The sequence below is a fragment of the Dipodomys merriami genome, unplaced genomic scaffold (assembly GCF_024711535.1).
Source record: "Dipodomys merriami isolate MVZ:Mamm:240054 unplaced genomic scaffold, mDipMer1.0.p SCAF_7, whole genome shotgun sequence".
NCBI classification, from domain to species: Eukaryota; Metazoa; Chordata; class Mammalia; order Rodentia; family Heteromyidae; genus Dipodomys; species Dipodomys merriami.
The window spans coordinates 15,623,200-15,641,023 of NW_027206290.1; the positions used below are offsets into that span (position 1 = coordinate 15,623,200).

Here is a 17,824-nt window from a genome sequence, read left to right on the forward strand (position 1 = left end):
TTCTTGATCTCTCTGGTACTTCATCCCAAATAACAAAGACCTTATCCTAAAGTTTCGCATGTAAAAATGCTTATTCTGATTGTCCCATGTAAACTGGTTAGGAGAGGGGAAAAGTTATTCTCCTTTAATCTTTTAGTTAACTCAAAGACTTAAAAGTACTCACTGTAATACCAGATAACCACTAACAAAATGACCAAAGGCTATGAATTCACAGGGCAGCCTAAATACCTATCCTTTATAAAGAAACAGTGAATGCCAAGAAATTTTCATCAGTCACCATCAGTTGACATTTAATAGCTTTTACTTAATATTTTATATTTAAAATAACAGAAATTATAATGGCAACTGGGCATGTACTTTAAGCAATATTAAGTATACTGAGACATTTGGTATCTTTAAAGTAGGTATGAAGTCAGGCACCAGTGGCTCATGTCTGTATTCTAGCTATGCAGGCGGCTAAGATCTGAGGATCCCAATTCAAAGCCAGCCCAGGCTGTAAAGTCCATGAAAGTCTTAATCTCTAATTAATCACCACAAAACCAGTAGTGGAGGTGTAGCTTAAGTGGTAGAGCACTAGACTTGAGCAAAAAAGCTCCTCTGTTCAAGGCCCAGGACCAAAAAAAAAGTATGTATGCAATTGTATCTATTAAAAAATAAAGTTCAGCATATTTTATTATATTTACATAGCACCATAACATAAAACAAATATATACATTATGCAAAATCACATATTTGGCCTAGATTTACTACAAATTCATTTGAATGGTATAGACAAACTTTACAAAGACATTCTAATTTCTGTTCATACATGGGAAAAACATTCTAAAATCCAATATAATTTAAAAGGAATTAAACAAGTGTTAAATGAGAATGATTAAGCAAAAAAAAAAAACCAAAACAGTTATTGTGTTTTACAATGTCAATTAGATAATAAATTAGATTTCAAGTATCTTCAATTGGAACTAACACAAATCAAAACATACTAAAATAAAAAAATAGATTCAAAAATTTATCCAAACATTGTGACATAAGAAGTTTTAAGAAACTGTAAATAGTTCTTAATACTCTCATTTTGATTCTCCGTCTTCTCAAGACTGTGTTGTATTTCTTTCAAACACACTTCCTGATATTGTGCTTTCTAAAGAAAAAAATGAAAAATATAGATAATCAACAATATTTGTAACAAAGAATATGAGTTATAATGTATATATGCAACAACTGAATACATAATTTTTAAAACAATTTAAAATTTTCTGAAAGAATATTTATATTCTATTTGTCCTTATAAACATATTTTAAAGTTTCCTTTCCTTTTTTAAATTAAATAACACAAATAGTTAATCTCTACTTTGATAGTTTTTTTAATACACATTTAATAAGCTCCAAATTATTACATATTTAATATGATTAATTAATATCAGTTTTATTTTAAAATGTTAAGACTAATTTCCATTATATTTGTCATTACATATTTATTCCCATACTATTTTCTACCATTTTTTCTGCCTGAAAGTTCACAGTGATAAGCCGGGCACCGGTAGCTCACGCCTGTAATCTTAAATAGGAGGGCTGAGATCTGAGGATAGTGGTTCAAAGCAGGCCAGGGCAGGAAAGTCTGTGAGACTCTTATTTCCAATTAACCACCAGAAAACCAGAAGTGGTGCTGTGGTTCAAGTGCTAGAGCGCTAGCCTTGAGTTGAAGAGCTGAGGGACAGTGCCCAGGCCCAGAGTTCAAGCCCCATGACTGACAAAAAAAAAAAAAAAAAGTTCACAGTGACTCTACAGAGTACTAATTTTACTCAATTTTTTGAGAGAAAAATAATAACACAAACTTTTACTATTAGGCAGACCATAAAATGTGAATGGATTTTAAGACAATACTTAAGACTTCAAAGATGCTTTGAGCTTCAGGAGGGTTGCCATGGATTAAGCTGCACATGTCACTTTTGAGATCATATATTCATTATAAACAAACACTCCACAAACACACAAGAGTACTTGGACCAAAAATATGAATAGGCTAGCAGGGTGAGTCATGCAGTTAACTATGAGACAGGCTCTCTAGGTACTCATAATTCCATTCAACTTGAGCATATATATGAAATACTTAACTGCCCTCTGAACTTTCCTACAGAAGGCAAAAAAATCTTAAATTCATTTTGCAGCTATTTTTAAACCTATGCTCAGATTTTTATTAGTACAAAATGGTAAGTTTTAGCATCATATTTTAAGCCTAGTAATTTTAGTAGCTTCAGCCAAGTACTAGAAACTTTATGGCAAAATCCATCATATCTTAATTACCTTACTTTTCCAAAGGCTTTGATACCACAAAACAATATTAGACTTTTTATGATAACAGTAACTTAATGATAAAGGTATTTCCAAAAAAAAGTTTAAAAATTGCATTAAATTAAAAATGATGGGATGGGAAGGTGGCTCGGTGATAGAGTGCTTGTCTCGCATGCATGAGGCCTTGGGTTCGATTCCTCAGCACCACATAAGCAGAAAAAGCCAGAAGTGGGTCTGTGGCTTAAGTGGTAGAGCGCTAGCCTTGAGCTGAAGAGCTCAGGGATAGCAACCAGGCCCAGAGTTCAGGCCCCACCACTGACCAAAAAAAAAAAAAAAAAAAGATAAATGTTTTAATTTGATTAAATTGTCATGAAACTTTTGATAGCAATAAAATTGAACAGTACTGTCAAAGGGATTTAACTTGTGAATCTTTTAAGTTTTAATTTTCTAGACATTTGGGAATAAAATAGTAGTTAACCTGAAGTCTTCACTTCCTAGAAAAATAAAGTACATTATTTTCTATATCATTATCAAGTAGGTACTCATTAAGTAATTTAAGCAGTACTAATGCTAGTTTTTAAGACTCATAAGTTACTCTAGACCAATCTAGACTATTATGAATATGCAGGAGACAAACATTAGCAAACTAATTAAACACAGCCAATTTACTATTCTCATTGCATGGCTGAGTGGATCAAAGCATTCATCTCATATGCAGATTTGACAGCACTGAATGTTTACTCAATGCCAAACTATAGCTTTCTAAAATATAATATTCATTGTTCAAGACAGATATCAAATCTCATTGTTTAAATTAATACATCTTTTAAAAATGAAAAATTCACAGTATAAAGTAAGCTGATTATAACTTTCATTAAGCAGCTCTCATACAAACTAATGGGTAACAAATGGGCCTGATGAGACTTTAGAGCAGTGCAACAGATGTTTCCAGAAAGGCAGGAGAAAAAATGCCTTGATATTAGCCTAATATTTATATTTTTGCATTTTGTAGTATTATTTTTAATATAATAGTATTAGCTCTGAGTTACTTCAATTTGTATTTTAACCAATAAGCTACATGACATGAATGTTAAATGCTAATTTGTTTTTTATGATAATATATTAAGACATACTAATACTTACATTGTTTATTTTACAAACAAGTTGGTTTTGTTCTTGATTTTTCTTCCTAAGTTCAGCTTCCAGATCTAGTATTTTAATTTGTAAAGCCCTCTCTCTAGATGACATTTTCTCTATTTCTTCAGAAACCTGTAATTTTTATTAAGAGAATAAAATAAATGCATTTTCTTTTAAATGTAATTTAAAGACTCAATAGAGTTAAATGGTACTTTTTATTTCCAAATAGCTACTGAGTGCTAATTTAATTAGAATGTATTTAAAGTATATTGTAGCTTTAAAAATCACAAATAGTACAAGTCTATCTACTCACCTTTGTAGCCTAAGTACCTGCAAAATTAGCCTGCAATGGTGAGTTGTGTACATTTTCCCTATAAATTCTTTTGATGCTGGTCCTGGGACTTAACACAGGGCCTGGGCACTGTCCCCAGGCTTCTTTTGTTCAAGGCTAGTGTTTGACCACTTGAGCCACAGCTCCACTTTTGACTTTTTTAGTAGTTTAGTGGAGATAAAAGTCTCACAGACTTCCTGCGTGGGCTGGCTTTAAATCCTGATCCTCAGATCTAAGCCTCCTGAGTAGCTAGGAATGCAGGTGTGAGCCACTGGTGCTCAGTTCCAACAGCCTATTTTTTAAATGTACTAAGACCACTTGTTGTTTTTGATAGTATTTACATTCACCCTGATGTCTAGAAAATTCTCATTAAATGCTGATTATAATTTAAATGGCTGGAATGGAGTGGGATGTTGCTCACAGTGTATACCCACACAAATGCACATGCATGCATGCATACACACAAACTTATATACACGCACAAATGCACATACATGCATGCACACACACTCGTACACGCACAAATGCGCATGCATGCATGCACACACACATACACTCATATATACGCACATGCACGCATATATACACACACACACTCATGTACACGCACAAATTGGCTTTTCACTCATGCACTTCCAGGGTGGTAGTACATTTAGCTTAGCCATGTTCATCAGATTCAGACTTCTAGGAACTTATCTGTAAAAATGTTGGGCGAGAGTCACAAGAAAGAGTAGAAAGAGTTGGTACAACAAGTAGAGGCAACGAGCTAGTGGGAAGAACTATCCTCCAAACTAACTTCAAAGATTCAGTTCTGTTACTGTACAACACTTTGCAAAGACTCCTTCTTCCCAAATACCAAAGGTGATGGTGAGTGAGGGATAATAGTAGGATATGATGTTGTCTGTGGAGAAGAAACTGTGAGGACAAGCAACAGTGCCCAGGCACTGACCCCCTCAATGTGGGCAATGATGAGAGGGGAGTGATGGCCCTTCTCAAATGGATAAAAAGCTAGAGATTCCCCCATAATCCAGTATAGTTCTGGGACTCTCACCACTTTGGGGGAGGAATGTGAGAGCATTTTCCAGGTCCCCATGAGCTAAATCCATGATAAAGTCACCTCTTATTTTCCTCCCAAAGGATGATAAGGCTAAGAAATACATATTACATATCAGGGAGTACATTTTGTTATTTAGGTTGTTGGAGCTCAGGGCTTCAGATTTACTTGGCTTGTCCTGTCCATTTGTCCTGTCCATTTGAAACAACCCTGCTTTTGCTGGTTATTTTGGAGATGAAGCAGAGCAAACTTTTCTGCCTGGGATGGTCTTGAACCCTGATATTCCAAATCTCAGTCTCTTGAACAGACAAGATTTACATGCATGAGCCTACAGGGTGGAGTCAGGGATGACACTCTTAAGATCAATTTAAACTGTTCATCTAGAGTTTAAGAAAATCCAAATATATCTGACACTTGTGATAGAAAAGCTACATTTCAAAGATACCCAATTTTATGCTTTGCAGGACAAACATAATCAGTTTGAGGAAGACAATGGGTAGAAGAGAGTTTGGAAGGAAAGATTAAGAATGTGGTTTTAGACATTCTAAGTTTGACACACCATGCTAAATGGAGATGACAGATAATAGTAGAATATCAAAGTCTGGATTTTGGTAGGGACACAAGTATGAGCAGTATCACTCATCCTACAAGGACATTCAACATCCCTGTATTACTAATTAAGAACTGAAGTTCAGAGAAGTAACTTGTCTTTGGTCAGGATACAATGTGTCAGACTCAGAATTCAAATGTAGTTCCTGTTGGATTCCAAAAACTACCTTATATTCATTCTTTCAAGATTAGATTTTTACCCTGTTTGATAAATTTTCCTCTTCTATGAGGTTTTCCTCAATCCTTTCCCCTAGGCTCCAGGTTGAGATAAATACTCATGGCATCCCTTAAGCCCACCTCTTACTATAGCACTTACATTTTGTTTGTTCTCATGTTATTACCTAACTCACTTAAGAGTGTAATGTGAACTGAAGCCAGGCTTTCTCATCTTTGCCTTTCAAGCACTAGCAAAATGCCTAAATGCTAAATGCTAACTTTACAGATTGAACTGAAACTGAATTCTTGCTTGTATTTATTTATGCAACAAATATTTGTCTAAAAGGCCTTGAGCTTACAGCTTACTATATCCTAATTGAAGCCAAATTTTTAATTATTTGCACCCTCAAATTGGTTTTATATTTTAGAAGGGGAAAGGGTTATACCTTCAAATCATTTTCTATCTCTGCCTGTAACCCTGCCACATCATCAATTGTCTGGCAAAATAACTCTGGCATAGTAATATCATCTGTTATGCTCCAAGGGAAAATTAGGTAAAGAACAAAAATGTAACTATTTCGTTTACCCTGTCAGCAGAATAAGAACAATAACTGTAGGTTTAGCATAGGAGATATGATTTGTTTAAATAAACAACTCCTTGGCAAACTAATTAAAAAGTTTCTTAAAAAAGGCCATCTGTACCTTTAGTCTTCCTTCTTCTAAAGCAGCTTCCAGCTGCCTGGCCAGTGCTGTATATTCTGCCGACTTCTCTTTAAGCTTCAGATTGCTGTGCTTAAGACATTCTTCTTGGTCTGCTAGCTTCTTTTCAAGATCTTTATTCTCTGCATCCATCTGTTCTAATTTCCTTTTTACAGTAAATATATATTTTAAAACTACAATGTTATAGGTAAATATACACTAATTTTAAGTCAATTCAATACTTACTGTTTAAGGCTTTCACACTTTAACTGAATGAGAGAATTCTCTTCCTCAAGTGAAAGCTTTGTCAGAAGACTATGACTTCCATCAAACTAAAAAAAAATATTTTCTTGGTTATTTTCTTTATAAAAAGTTTTCAGAATGATTTGGATATTTTATTGTCAGAATAACCACAAGACATGAGAAGATATGAAAGTCATTATTCCTACACAAAAAGGCACCAAGAACTATTAACACTGCTAAAATACAAGTTCTGTTGCTAAAGTCTGAACTCAGCCTTGGGCAGAAAAGTACCTGAGACTCTCAGTTCCAATTAGCCACTAAAAAGCCTGAAGTAGAGCTGAGTTCCAAGTGGTAGAGTGCCAGCCTTGAGCAAAAAAATTTAAGGGAGAATGTTCAGGCCCCGAGTTCAAGCCATATTAGCAGCATAATAAACTTTTCCTGACTTTAAAATAATTTTTGGAACAATATTTTATGGAAAAGGGATATTCAGTTATAATATAAATTTTTAAAATAACATTAATCTACAGTTTTTATGGTTTTATGTTTCATTTAAAATATATTAATTGAGGGGCTGGGAAGGTGGCTCAGTGGTAGAGCGCTTGCCTTGCATGCCTGAGGCCCTGGATTCGATTCCTCAGCACCACGAGAGTAAAAAGAAAAAAGCCAGAAGTGGTGCTGTGGCTCAAGTGGTAGAGCGCTAGCCTTGAGCTGAAGAGCTGAGGGACAGCGCCCAGGCCCAGAGTTCAGGCCCCATGACCGGACCCAAAAAAAAAAAAAAAATATATATATATATATATATATATATATATATATATACATGTGTATATATATATATATATAAATTGATGTTTGGTATAGTGACTCATGACTGTAAACTCAGCTACTTAGGAGGTGAAGACAGGAGCGTCAGTTTGAGGACAGCCTAAAAAAAAAGTGGTGAGACCCTATTTCTAAAAACAAGCTGGGTATGATAGCATTTGCCTGTAATTCCAGCTATACAGGAAGTATAGATAGCAGGATCACAATCCAAAGCTGACCTGGGCAAAAAGCACATAACTCTATCTGAAAAATAACTAAAACAAAAAGGGTTTGAGGCAAGGCTCAAGTGTTAGACACTTGTCTGGCAAGCTCAAGACCTTGAGACCTCTAGTACCATCAAAATAATAATAATGATTGATATTTGATTATATATGAAGTTGTAACTACAGGTAAAAATATTATTGAGAAGCAAACTAAAAGAAACAAATAACACAAAGCCTATGCAAGATAGAATTTTCTTCCCATTGCTTCAACGGCAGAAGCGTTAATAATAAAGAAGCATTAATAATAATTCTTGTAATTTCAACTAGTAACTTAGGTTAAAATATATAATCTAATAATTTCCTAGAAAAGTATCTTCTCAGAAATTTAAATTTACAAAAGATTGCATGTTTTTAAAAAAACAGGCTGTATTTCAAAATGAAAATCCAGACTATATATGGAAGACAGAAAGTAAATGCTTACTAAAAATGTCGCACAAGTAGTGAAAAAGATTAGACATCTTCCTCAGATATGCTTTGAGAGAAAACTAATTCATTTGAAATCACTGAGTGCTTTCTATGTGGTAGGCATTAAGCTAGGTATGGTTGTGTGATGACCAGCTGGATATACCTGGTCCTTATTCTGATGGGTTAAAAAAAGGACATACTGGAAAAAAAAAAAAAGATAGAAAATAACCTCCAAAAATTTGGTGCACAATTTTAATTAAAATACATTCTAATTTTTGTTAGTTATAATAATTTATCAAAAACCTGAAGTGTATTTTGATAAATTATAATAATCTACTTTATCCTGACATCTAGAAACATATATGTAACCACAGCTTTGTTCCTTTTCTCTCATCCTTTATTATACTATGTCCTCCATTGTCAAAATAAAGGTTTACAAGAAAAACATAAATTAGCAATTCTTTTGTTTTATGGTTGCTAGACAGGCATTCAATCCTAGAGCCATGCCTCTAACTCATAAATTAGCAGGCTTAATTATTAATTTGTCACCATTAGACACTAAAAGAATAGTCTGCAAAACAGTATTACTCTATCCATATTAATATATTGTTTCATTAATTATGTACATGGGAATCAAAAAAAAACAAAACCTGAATCCCTGACATGAATGCCCTCAACTGGTGAAAGGACTCCAAGCATTCCTTTCACACATATTGCAAATCTCAGAACAACCACAGGACACCTGGCCCTGAAGCTCCCTAATGGTGTGAGCCTGGTTTGCACATTTCTCCTTGCAGCACCGCAGACTCTCCTGACACTCCTGAAGCCTCCGTTCAGCTGACATCAACGAATCGCGGACACTGTCTACCTCCTTCAGATGAGACTCCATCTGGCCTCTCATCTGAATTGTGACATTAGAGGAAAAAGTGCAAGGTCACACATTCGGCAGGGATATTCTTACTCTCTTAAATATTAGATATGTTGTTATATAGTAAATATTTTAGGCAGAATGGTTTTAAGCAATAGTATTTAACCAAACAAATATGAATGAATATTAATTGAGATTTAGCTGTATAAGCACTTAACTAATTTTCAGAAGTTTATCCAGAAAATTAAACATGGAAGTATTAGCTCACAGAGAGGATGTTTAAGCTACTTGGGAAAGCTTTTTTTTTAATTTATGCAAGCACAGATATTATTTAAAAAAAAATTGCCATACTTGTTTCTACTGCCTACCAACAGCTCTATGATACTGTTATCTTCAGTCAATCTTAGAATCTTAGAACTTAGCTATTTAACTAAATTTAGAGCTGTCTTGATCCACCCATCTTGGCCCAAATCAGTGGGGTTTGAGGTATACTATTTCAAATAGCTGATATCCAGCTCTCACACAATTGTGATAAAAAAAGTCTCTAATTTTGTTTACATTAATCCCCTTGTGCATTCTCAATGTACCATTTTGGTGGATACATGACATAAAACAGCCTTAAAAAGTGACTGTAGTGCTAATTTTTTAAAATATTTAAGCCAGATGTCAGTGGCTCTTGCCTGTAATCCTGACTACTCAGGAGACTGAGATCTGAGGATCGCGGTTCAAAGCCAGCCTAGGCAAGAAAGTCCATGAGACTCTTATCTCTAATAAATCATTCAGAAAACTGGAAGTGGAGCTGTAGCTCAAGTGGTAGAGCGCTAGCCTTGAGCTGAAGAGCTGAGGGACAGCGCCTAGGCCGAGTTCAAGCCCCACAACCACAAAAAAAAAAAAAAAATTAAAAGGAAAAAGAATTTTACACACACATGCACACAAACATAGATGTATATATATACACATATATGTGTATGTGTGTATACACACACACACACACACACACACACACACACACACACACACACACACACACACACACACACACACACACACACACACACACACACACACACACACACACACACACACACAACTTTGCTTACAGACCAGTAACCTCATAGTAGCTAGAAAAAAAGTTTTTTTCCCTGTCTGCTTTTACAACAAGTTTTTAAAATAGGCTTCTAAAACTCTGGATTCTCCTCAGATCATAAAAAGAAATCTTTCCTTTTGCTCAAATTGAATTTTATTTATAGTGCTGTCTAGCAGAAAAGGAGACTTTTACATGTGAATGCTTGATGAGAAAAAAGAGACCAAAAGACAAGAAATGGTATCTTCTCTGGTCTGCTAAAAATAGGTAAAAAGTAATTCTAAGAAAACAGTAAGTTGCATATTTGATGATCTGTTCTCCATTTAATCTATTCATATTTCAGTGCCAGTGGACCACCCTGGCTGACCTTTTCTTCGCAGAGAAGCCTCACTCTGACTTCTCAATCATACATAAGGAAATAATCCAGAGATAGTAGCTGCATTACCCTCAGATGGAACTGACCACTGACACTGCGTGACCTCTTTAGCCAAGAGTCAGCATCCGATCACTTCCCTCCCCAAACCAAATCCAAAAAGGAATGCAGTTTCATTTAAAAACTCAGAAATATTCATAAAAACATCATCATTGCCAGCACTGGCCTTCTTCTCCTCATTCTGTTGCAACATGGTGAAGAGAAGGAAATGATAGTTCTTTTTTTCTAAAGAGATTTTATTTTCCTTCCAAAAATGCATTTAGCAGAGAATACTAACGTATTTTTTAGACACAAGATTTATAGACAGAAAAAAAGGTGCAATTAGTTTGCATTTTGTGGCTGATGAATCTCAGTAATAAATAACTGTATTAGCTTATATCTGCCCCTATATCAACAAAATTATACCTTCGTGCTATTTTTCAAATAGTAAGGAAAAAGTGAAAAAACATTCATTCATAAAAACATTTCAAGCCTGGAAGAAACATTATTTATTTAGGGGAAAATAAGTCCTCCAGAAATTAAGGATGAACTAGAGAAAATAAAGTGAAAGAATTTGATATTCATCAAGTGACTATATATATGTATATGTAAGGTTATTTTATTCAATTTCAAACTTACCTTCTCTATTTTTTTATTTTTGTTTTTTGTTATTAGGCTATTTTCCTTTAGCAATTTTTCAAATCTGCTTTTCACCATTTCAGCTGCTTCCTGCAACTTTTCTACCTAAAAATAAAAATATATTAGATCACGATGTATTATTTTAAGAGTGTAACATGTAATAAAAACTCTAAGTCACTATATACTTAACATCCTCAGTATATTTGTCACTCCTTCTTTAAATATGGAATTATTTAATGCTCTAATCTGCAATACTTCTATGATTCACCTGTTTTCTTCCATTAATATGTCTAGAGTCTTCACTAAGGACTAAAAACTATAGATTTGCAGGTAATTATCACTTTAAAATTAAGTCTCTGGTCCAGACCAGCAATCATTCTAATAATCAAAAACTGAGTACTTTATACAAAGTTCAGTAGCTAGAATATGGTAATCAGTCATAATATTCTTATTGAGGGATTAAACCTGAACCACCAGGTGGAAGACTCAGATGAAAGGATCCACAACTTGCCTACAACTTCCATTCTTACCTCCACATTTAGAATATTCTAACTAAATGCCTTGATTCCATTTCCCATCCATCCAGATGTAAGCCCCTCATACTTGTCTATTCTTTTTTTTCTTAGTTTTATTTTTGTGGCTAGAGGGCAGTGCTAAGAATCAAATCCAGTAGGAAAGACATTACAACTGAGTTAAACCCCAGCCTAGGATTATTTTTTAATTCAGATTCTTCCTGTTCCAATAAAACCTAGATCCTGTGTGTGTCTGTGTGTGTGTGTCTGTGTGTGTCTGTGTGTGTGTGTCTGTGTGTGTCTGTGTGTGTGTCTGTGTGTGTCTGTGTGTGTGTGTCTGTGTGTGTCTGTGTGTGTGTGTGTCTGTGTGTGTCTGTGTGTGCGTATGTGCATGCACTCACACACACATGCACCAGTCCTAGACGCTGAACTCAGGTTACAGGCAGTGTCTCTGAACTTTTGTGCTCAAGACTAGTGCTCTACCACTTGAGCCATAGCTCTACTTCTGGCTTTTTTTTTTTTTTTTGGTAGTTAATTGGAGATGAGAATCTCATGGACTATTCCTGACTGGCTTGGCTTTGAACCATGATCCTTAGATCTCAACTTGCTGAGTAGCTAATATTACGGGTGCACCACTGGCACCAGACTAAAATTCAGATCTTTACTTACTATTTTGTTACTCATTAAGAAAGTATTTGCATAAGTGCTATGTGTTTCATGACTTGATTATAGCTCTAAAACATAAAGCTTTTATGTAAATACTACTGGACACATGCTCTCTTTCATATATACTGCCATATGTTTTTTTCTAAGTCTTTCATATGAAAAATCTTAATTATACTAGGAGAAGGGGAGTTCTGGGGTTTAGTGATGCTAAAAGGTAGTCATATTGTAAATCAGTATCACTAAGTAACAACAAATACATAAACCAAGATAAACAAAGGAGCTGTATTACATCTATGCAACTAATATTAAATATACCTTTAGGAATAGCCATTTCATCCACAAGCAGTATTGGAATCAGGAATTGGCAGTATTACAAAGGTACTTGAAACCTTAAGAAGTGGCTGGAATATACTGTATCTATTATAAAATAGTAAACCAATCTCCTAAGTTCTGCTTATTAAGTTCACAAATAAAATGTTTTAAATTATCTACAAAGTTTTAACAGATGCAGTGGTCACCTGAGTTTTATATACTTCAATCAGGTCTTTCTGTCGTTTTTCTACTTCTTGCAATTCTATGAGTTCATTTTCAACAGAAACAACTTCATCCTTCAAAGCAGCAAGTGAAGTCTAGACAGGAATATATAGATGATTTTATAAGTCATTTGAAAAACTGTTACTTATGAAACTATTATAAACTATTATAAAACAGCATAAAAACTATTGTAAAACTATTCTTAATTATAAAAATTTACCAACAAGTTTAACAATATTTGGTTTAGGCAACATACAACTACCATACAAAATTCAGAAATTTGGAAAGTAGTGAACTGATAATAAAAATTGATTCTCTACCTGCCTCAATCTAACGCTGAAGAAGTATCAAATGTATTAAAGACTGAATATTTTACAAAACAAAAAATTAAAAACATTCAAAGAATATCTAGGTAAAACTATAATGGAGTTTAGAATAGCAAAAACTCAATTCATAAAAATTTTAAGAAGAGCTGGGTGCTGGTGTCTCATGCCTATAATCCTAGTTACTCAGAAAGCTGAGATCTGAGGATTGTAGTTCCATGCCAGCCTGGGAGAACAGTCCCTGTGAGTCTCTTATCTTCAATTAACCATTTAAAACCCAGGAGTGGCACCATGGCTCAAGTGGTAGAACAGTAGCCTTGAACACAAAGAAGCTCAGAGACAACGTCTAGACCCAGAGTTCAAGCCCCAGGACTGGCAAAAAATAAGATAAATTAATTTAATTTTTTTAATTTAAAAAAATTAAAAAGATGCAAGAATTATAAGAGTCTGAGACTTTACCCTTCATGTAAGTTTGTCAGTTATGCTACTGGTTTCCTGGATGTTAACAGAAAACAAGTCCTTAGAGACTGAGGACTTTATTTCAGCAATGAGAATATCAAGACTGTTAGCATTTGTGTCAGTTTCTTGAGTTGTATCTCCAAGGGAGCAAAACAAAGAAGGCCAAGTGAAAACTGCACATGCAGTGGGATTTATTATAGAAGGGCAAACCCAAGAGTGGGGAACTCTCAAATCTCTCATTATAGGCAGTAAGCATAACTGCTTTTTGCAAAGGGAAATATTATTAACTCTCAACAATGTTAACTCCACAAACATCCCTGAAAAGATTATCTGGATCACAGGAGGTTAATACTTCTACCTGTAAGACATGTAGAACAGTGACATTCCCACAGAAGCTACTGTGTGTATATAAATATATAGATAGATAAATAGATAGATGTATATACGTATACATGGCATTATATGTCATCAGTCACTTAACAAATATGACAAATGTAAAGTTAATACCTTTAATATTTACAGAGTTCTAATCAAAAGTCAAAGGACAATTACTATATCACTCAAAAAAGGCAGAAATAGGCAGATTCCAAAGGCTCATGATGGTAATCCTAGTTCGGAGGATCACAGTTTAAAGCTAGCCCAGGCAGAAAAGTCCATGAGACTGTCATCTCCAATTAACCACCACAAAAGCTGGAAGGGGCAGTGCCCCACAATGAACTCAAGCCTCAGGACTTGCCCCACCGAAAAAAGGGCAGAAATACAATGATCAATGAATAAATACACTGTCTACTAGTCACTAAAAAATTCTCAGCAATGGAGATTTCAGTATTAATCAAACATATAAAAAAGATAAGAATAAGTGATAAAACACTATATTCTTGAAAGCAAGTGGGAATGATATTTGAGGTTGACCCAAATAGCCTCAAGACTAAATGAGAGAGATTACATATCAAATTGGGAAAACTTTATTTTAAACAGTAGAACCTTCGCCTCAAACTGGAAAACAAGTACACCAATCCCTTTGCATAAGGCAAATATGTTTATGATAAGTTAGAAAAATTCAACAATATTAAAAATGGGCCTCTCTTTTGACCAGACAATTCCATTTCTCAAAATTTATCCTAAGAAAATAGGTATACAAAATATATAAATAAAAAGACTTAAAGAAACCATCATTTTGTTTACAAAAAATTAGAAGTGCCAAATAATATATAAAATATAAAAACTATGGGCTGGGAAGGTGGTTCAGTGCTAGAGTGCTTGCCTTGCATGCATGAGGCCCTGGGTTCAATTCCTCAGCACTATATGAGCAGAAAAAGCCGGAAGTGGCACTGTGGCTCAAGTGGTAGAGCGCTAGCCTTGAGCTGAAGAGCTGAGGGACAGCGTCCAGGCCCAGAGTCTAGGCCCCATGACCAACAACAACAACAACAAATTACATATATGCTAAAATATTAACATAAATTTTAGTTGTGAAATTACAATTACTTTATTTCCTTTGTATTTTTCTATCTGTAATAAGGAAATATGTTCCTTCACCTGGGAAAGCTAGTACACTAACACTTGAATCACAGTTCTACCTCTGGTAGTTAATTGGAGATAAGATCTCTTGGACTTTTCTCCGTAAGCTGGACATGAACTTCCATTTGAAGATCTTAGCCTCCTGAGTAGCTAGGATTATGGACACTTTTGTTGTTTTAATAAAGATAGTTGTTAGGCCTTGAATATAATATCAGTAAGTTTTTCATTTAAAACTAAAAAATATAAAGCTTTTCTAAATTACTTAAAAGTAAAAAATAGTAGGCATTTTAACTAAAAATAACACATCAAATATCTTAATATTTTTCTTAAATAGAAACCCAGAGAATAAAGTACTAAATAATAAAACACTAAAAAAAAATGTTCCAGTAGAGTGATAGAGGACGTAGCATTGATTATACTATATTGTGAACATGTGCGAAAATGTTATAATGCAATCCCTCTATGTATAACTAATGTAAGTTAATAAAATACTTTCTGAATTATTAATATAATATGCTGCAGAAAATCTTAACTCAGTGACTTATAGGCTATTAACTTAAAATTAATTCTACTGTCATGTAATTAAAACCTAGATTTAATAATTAGCTATCCTAAGTCTTTCTCTTGGAAGTTACGAAGAAAATTAAGAAAATAAACATAATACATAAAATTTCATCAATGTAAGCATTCATTTAACAAACACTAATTAAGCATAAAATATCATGTTACATGAACATCCTATATAAATAAAGATTGTAACATGTAAAGAGAGATTCATCCTCATTAATAAGACTTGGGAAGCAAGAAGCATTTGGAACTAAATTTAAAGGAATTTAAATTTTTATTTATTTGTTAGTTTAATTATCTCTGAGTAGTTGTTCAAAAGTGCTAACATTCAACAAATCAGTTTATGAGTACAATGTGTCTTGATTGATGTCATTCCTTTCATCATTTTCTCCCATTCCTCCTAACACAACTCCTCATTCTCCACTGCCTTAATTTCATTAAGATATACATTGAATATATATATATATATATTGAATATCTACATTCTACCCTCATTCCTCTTCAATTGTTTACACCCCTCCTCTAGACCTCCCTTAACACCTTTCAAGTATCAGTTTCCTAATATTCATTGTGTTGGACTGTTAGTTTTTAAGAAATTATACAATTTGAATTCTCCCCTCCATATAACATGCTTATGTAACTAAGTTTGTATACACTTGCATATGACCTGTGTGTGTCTAATTGTACACTTATAAATTAGATCTAGTTTCCACAGATGATTTCTCTCCTCTGTGTTCCTTGTCTCTCTGAGCCTGGCTTATTTCAATTAACTTAATTTTTTTCCAGGTCCTTCATTTCTTTGCAAATAATATTCTTCCTAAAGGATGAGTAAGCCAGGCACCGGTGGCTCATGCCACCGTGAGCCGGTGGCTCAGCTGAGATCTGACTATCACGGTTAAAAGCCAGCCAGGGCAGGAAAGTCCCTGAGACTCTTATCTCCAATAAACCACTAGAAAACTGGAAGTGGCACTGTGGCTCAAGCGGTAGAGCGCTCGCCTTGAGCTGAAGAACTGAGGGACAGCACCCAAGCCCAGAGTTCAAGCCCCAGGACCCACCAAAAATAAAAGGATGAGTAAAATGCCATTGTGTATTCTTGATCTATTTGTCCACTGAAGGGCATACACAATGGTTAATAGTGCAGCAATGAACAGAGTTGAGCAAGTGGCTTTACTGTCCCCTGATTTATCTTTTGGATAAATGCCCAGAAGTAGTATTGCTGGATCACAGAATAATCCTATATTTAACTTTTTTATTTATTGTTATTATAAAGGTGATGTACAGAAGGGTTATGGTTAAATAAATCAGATAAACAGTATATTTCTTTTTGAACAATGTCAATGTTTAATTTTTTAAGGCATCTCCCAACTCCAGAATCTCCAAATGCTAGAATTGTTGAACAAGTTTACATTCCCTTCAACACTAAGTTAAGGTAAGGAATGAAAGCATTTAAACACTAACAAAAGGAAATTCTTAAGGACAATGAAATAGGAAAATTATAGGAATCTATGCAGGAAATTATAGAACCATACAGAAAATAATGAACTTTCCTATTTGTTAGAGCTTACGTTAACTCCATATATATATTACATTCCCTAGCATTCCTTTCAGCTACATAGGTCATGTGTATAAACAAGTAAAAGAGTTTCTTTAATGGGAAGGAGATGAAAAAGGAGGGCATAATATTTCTTTTTCCTCCTCTATTCTGTTTCAAATTTGGCTATAATGGCTTGAAACTCCAGCAGCCATCTAGATTTTGAGGATAAGCAAGGGCAGACACAGAGCTAAGAGGAAAAGTTAGCAGATAACCTCTCTGCTCTGAATATATACCAACTTTAGAGTTTGCTTAAATAATAAACATATAGTTCCACTTGATTTGGGTTTTTATTATATTCATAAAGCTGACTCTTAACTAGTAGAAAACTCACTGAAACATCAAAGACAGTTCCTTAGAGTAGTCAATTATGTTGTTTCTTGGAAATGTCTACCACATTCTAGCAAAGTTTACATAATTAAAAAAAATGGGAAACCAAGTTTGTAATTATAAACTCCAAACATGATTGTATCTAGTATTGTTTCCTTCCTATATGCAAATTATAATCCTGGCTGTTCCACTTAGCTAGATTCTTCCCTCAAAAGACAATACTAGCCTATGGACAAAAAGACTTAGAAGCACATGTACAATAAATAAATAGATTTCTTTTGGGGCTTTTTTTTTGGGGGGGTGCCAGTCCTGGGTG

At 34.3% G+C, this 17,824-nt stretch overlaps 1 protein-coding gene across 4 annotated transcripts in view; it reads right to left on the bottom strand.

The window, feature by feature from the left end:
- Window positions 1–331: 331 nt before the first annotated feature.
- The window catches only part of Odf2l (outer dense fiber of sperm tails 2 like), a 46,543-nt gene continuing 29,050 nt past the window's right edge, over window positions 332–17,824 (bottom strand). For 3 of the 4 annotated variants that reach the window (XM_070007518.1, XM_070007519.1, XM_070007521.1), the window contains 7 exons: window positions 12,705–12,815; window positions 11,009–11,113; window positions 8,748–8,906; window positions 6,522–6,607; window positions 6,279–6,441; window positions 3,433–3,558; window positions 332–1,138 (listed from right to left, as the gene is read on the bottom strand). In XM_070007518.1, the coding sequence (XP_069863619.1) occupies window positions 1,010–1,138; window positions 3,433–3,558; window positions 6,279–6,441; window positions 6,522–6,607; window positions 8,748–8,906; window positions 11,009–11,113; window positions 12,705–12,815 (879 nt within the window). In that variant the 3' untranslated portion in view covers window positions 332–1,009. The remainder of the gene's footprint in view (window positions 1,139–3,432; window positions 3,559–6,278; window positions 6,442–6,521; window positions 6,608–8,747; window positions 8,907–11,008; window positions 11,114–12,704; window positions 12,816–17,824) is intronic. The other variant, XM_070007522.1, reaches the window with a different exon arrangement.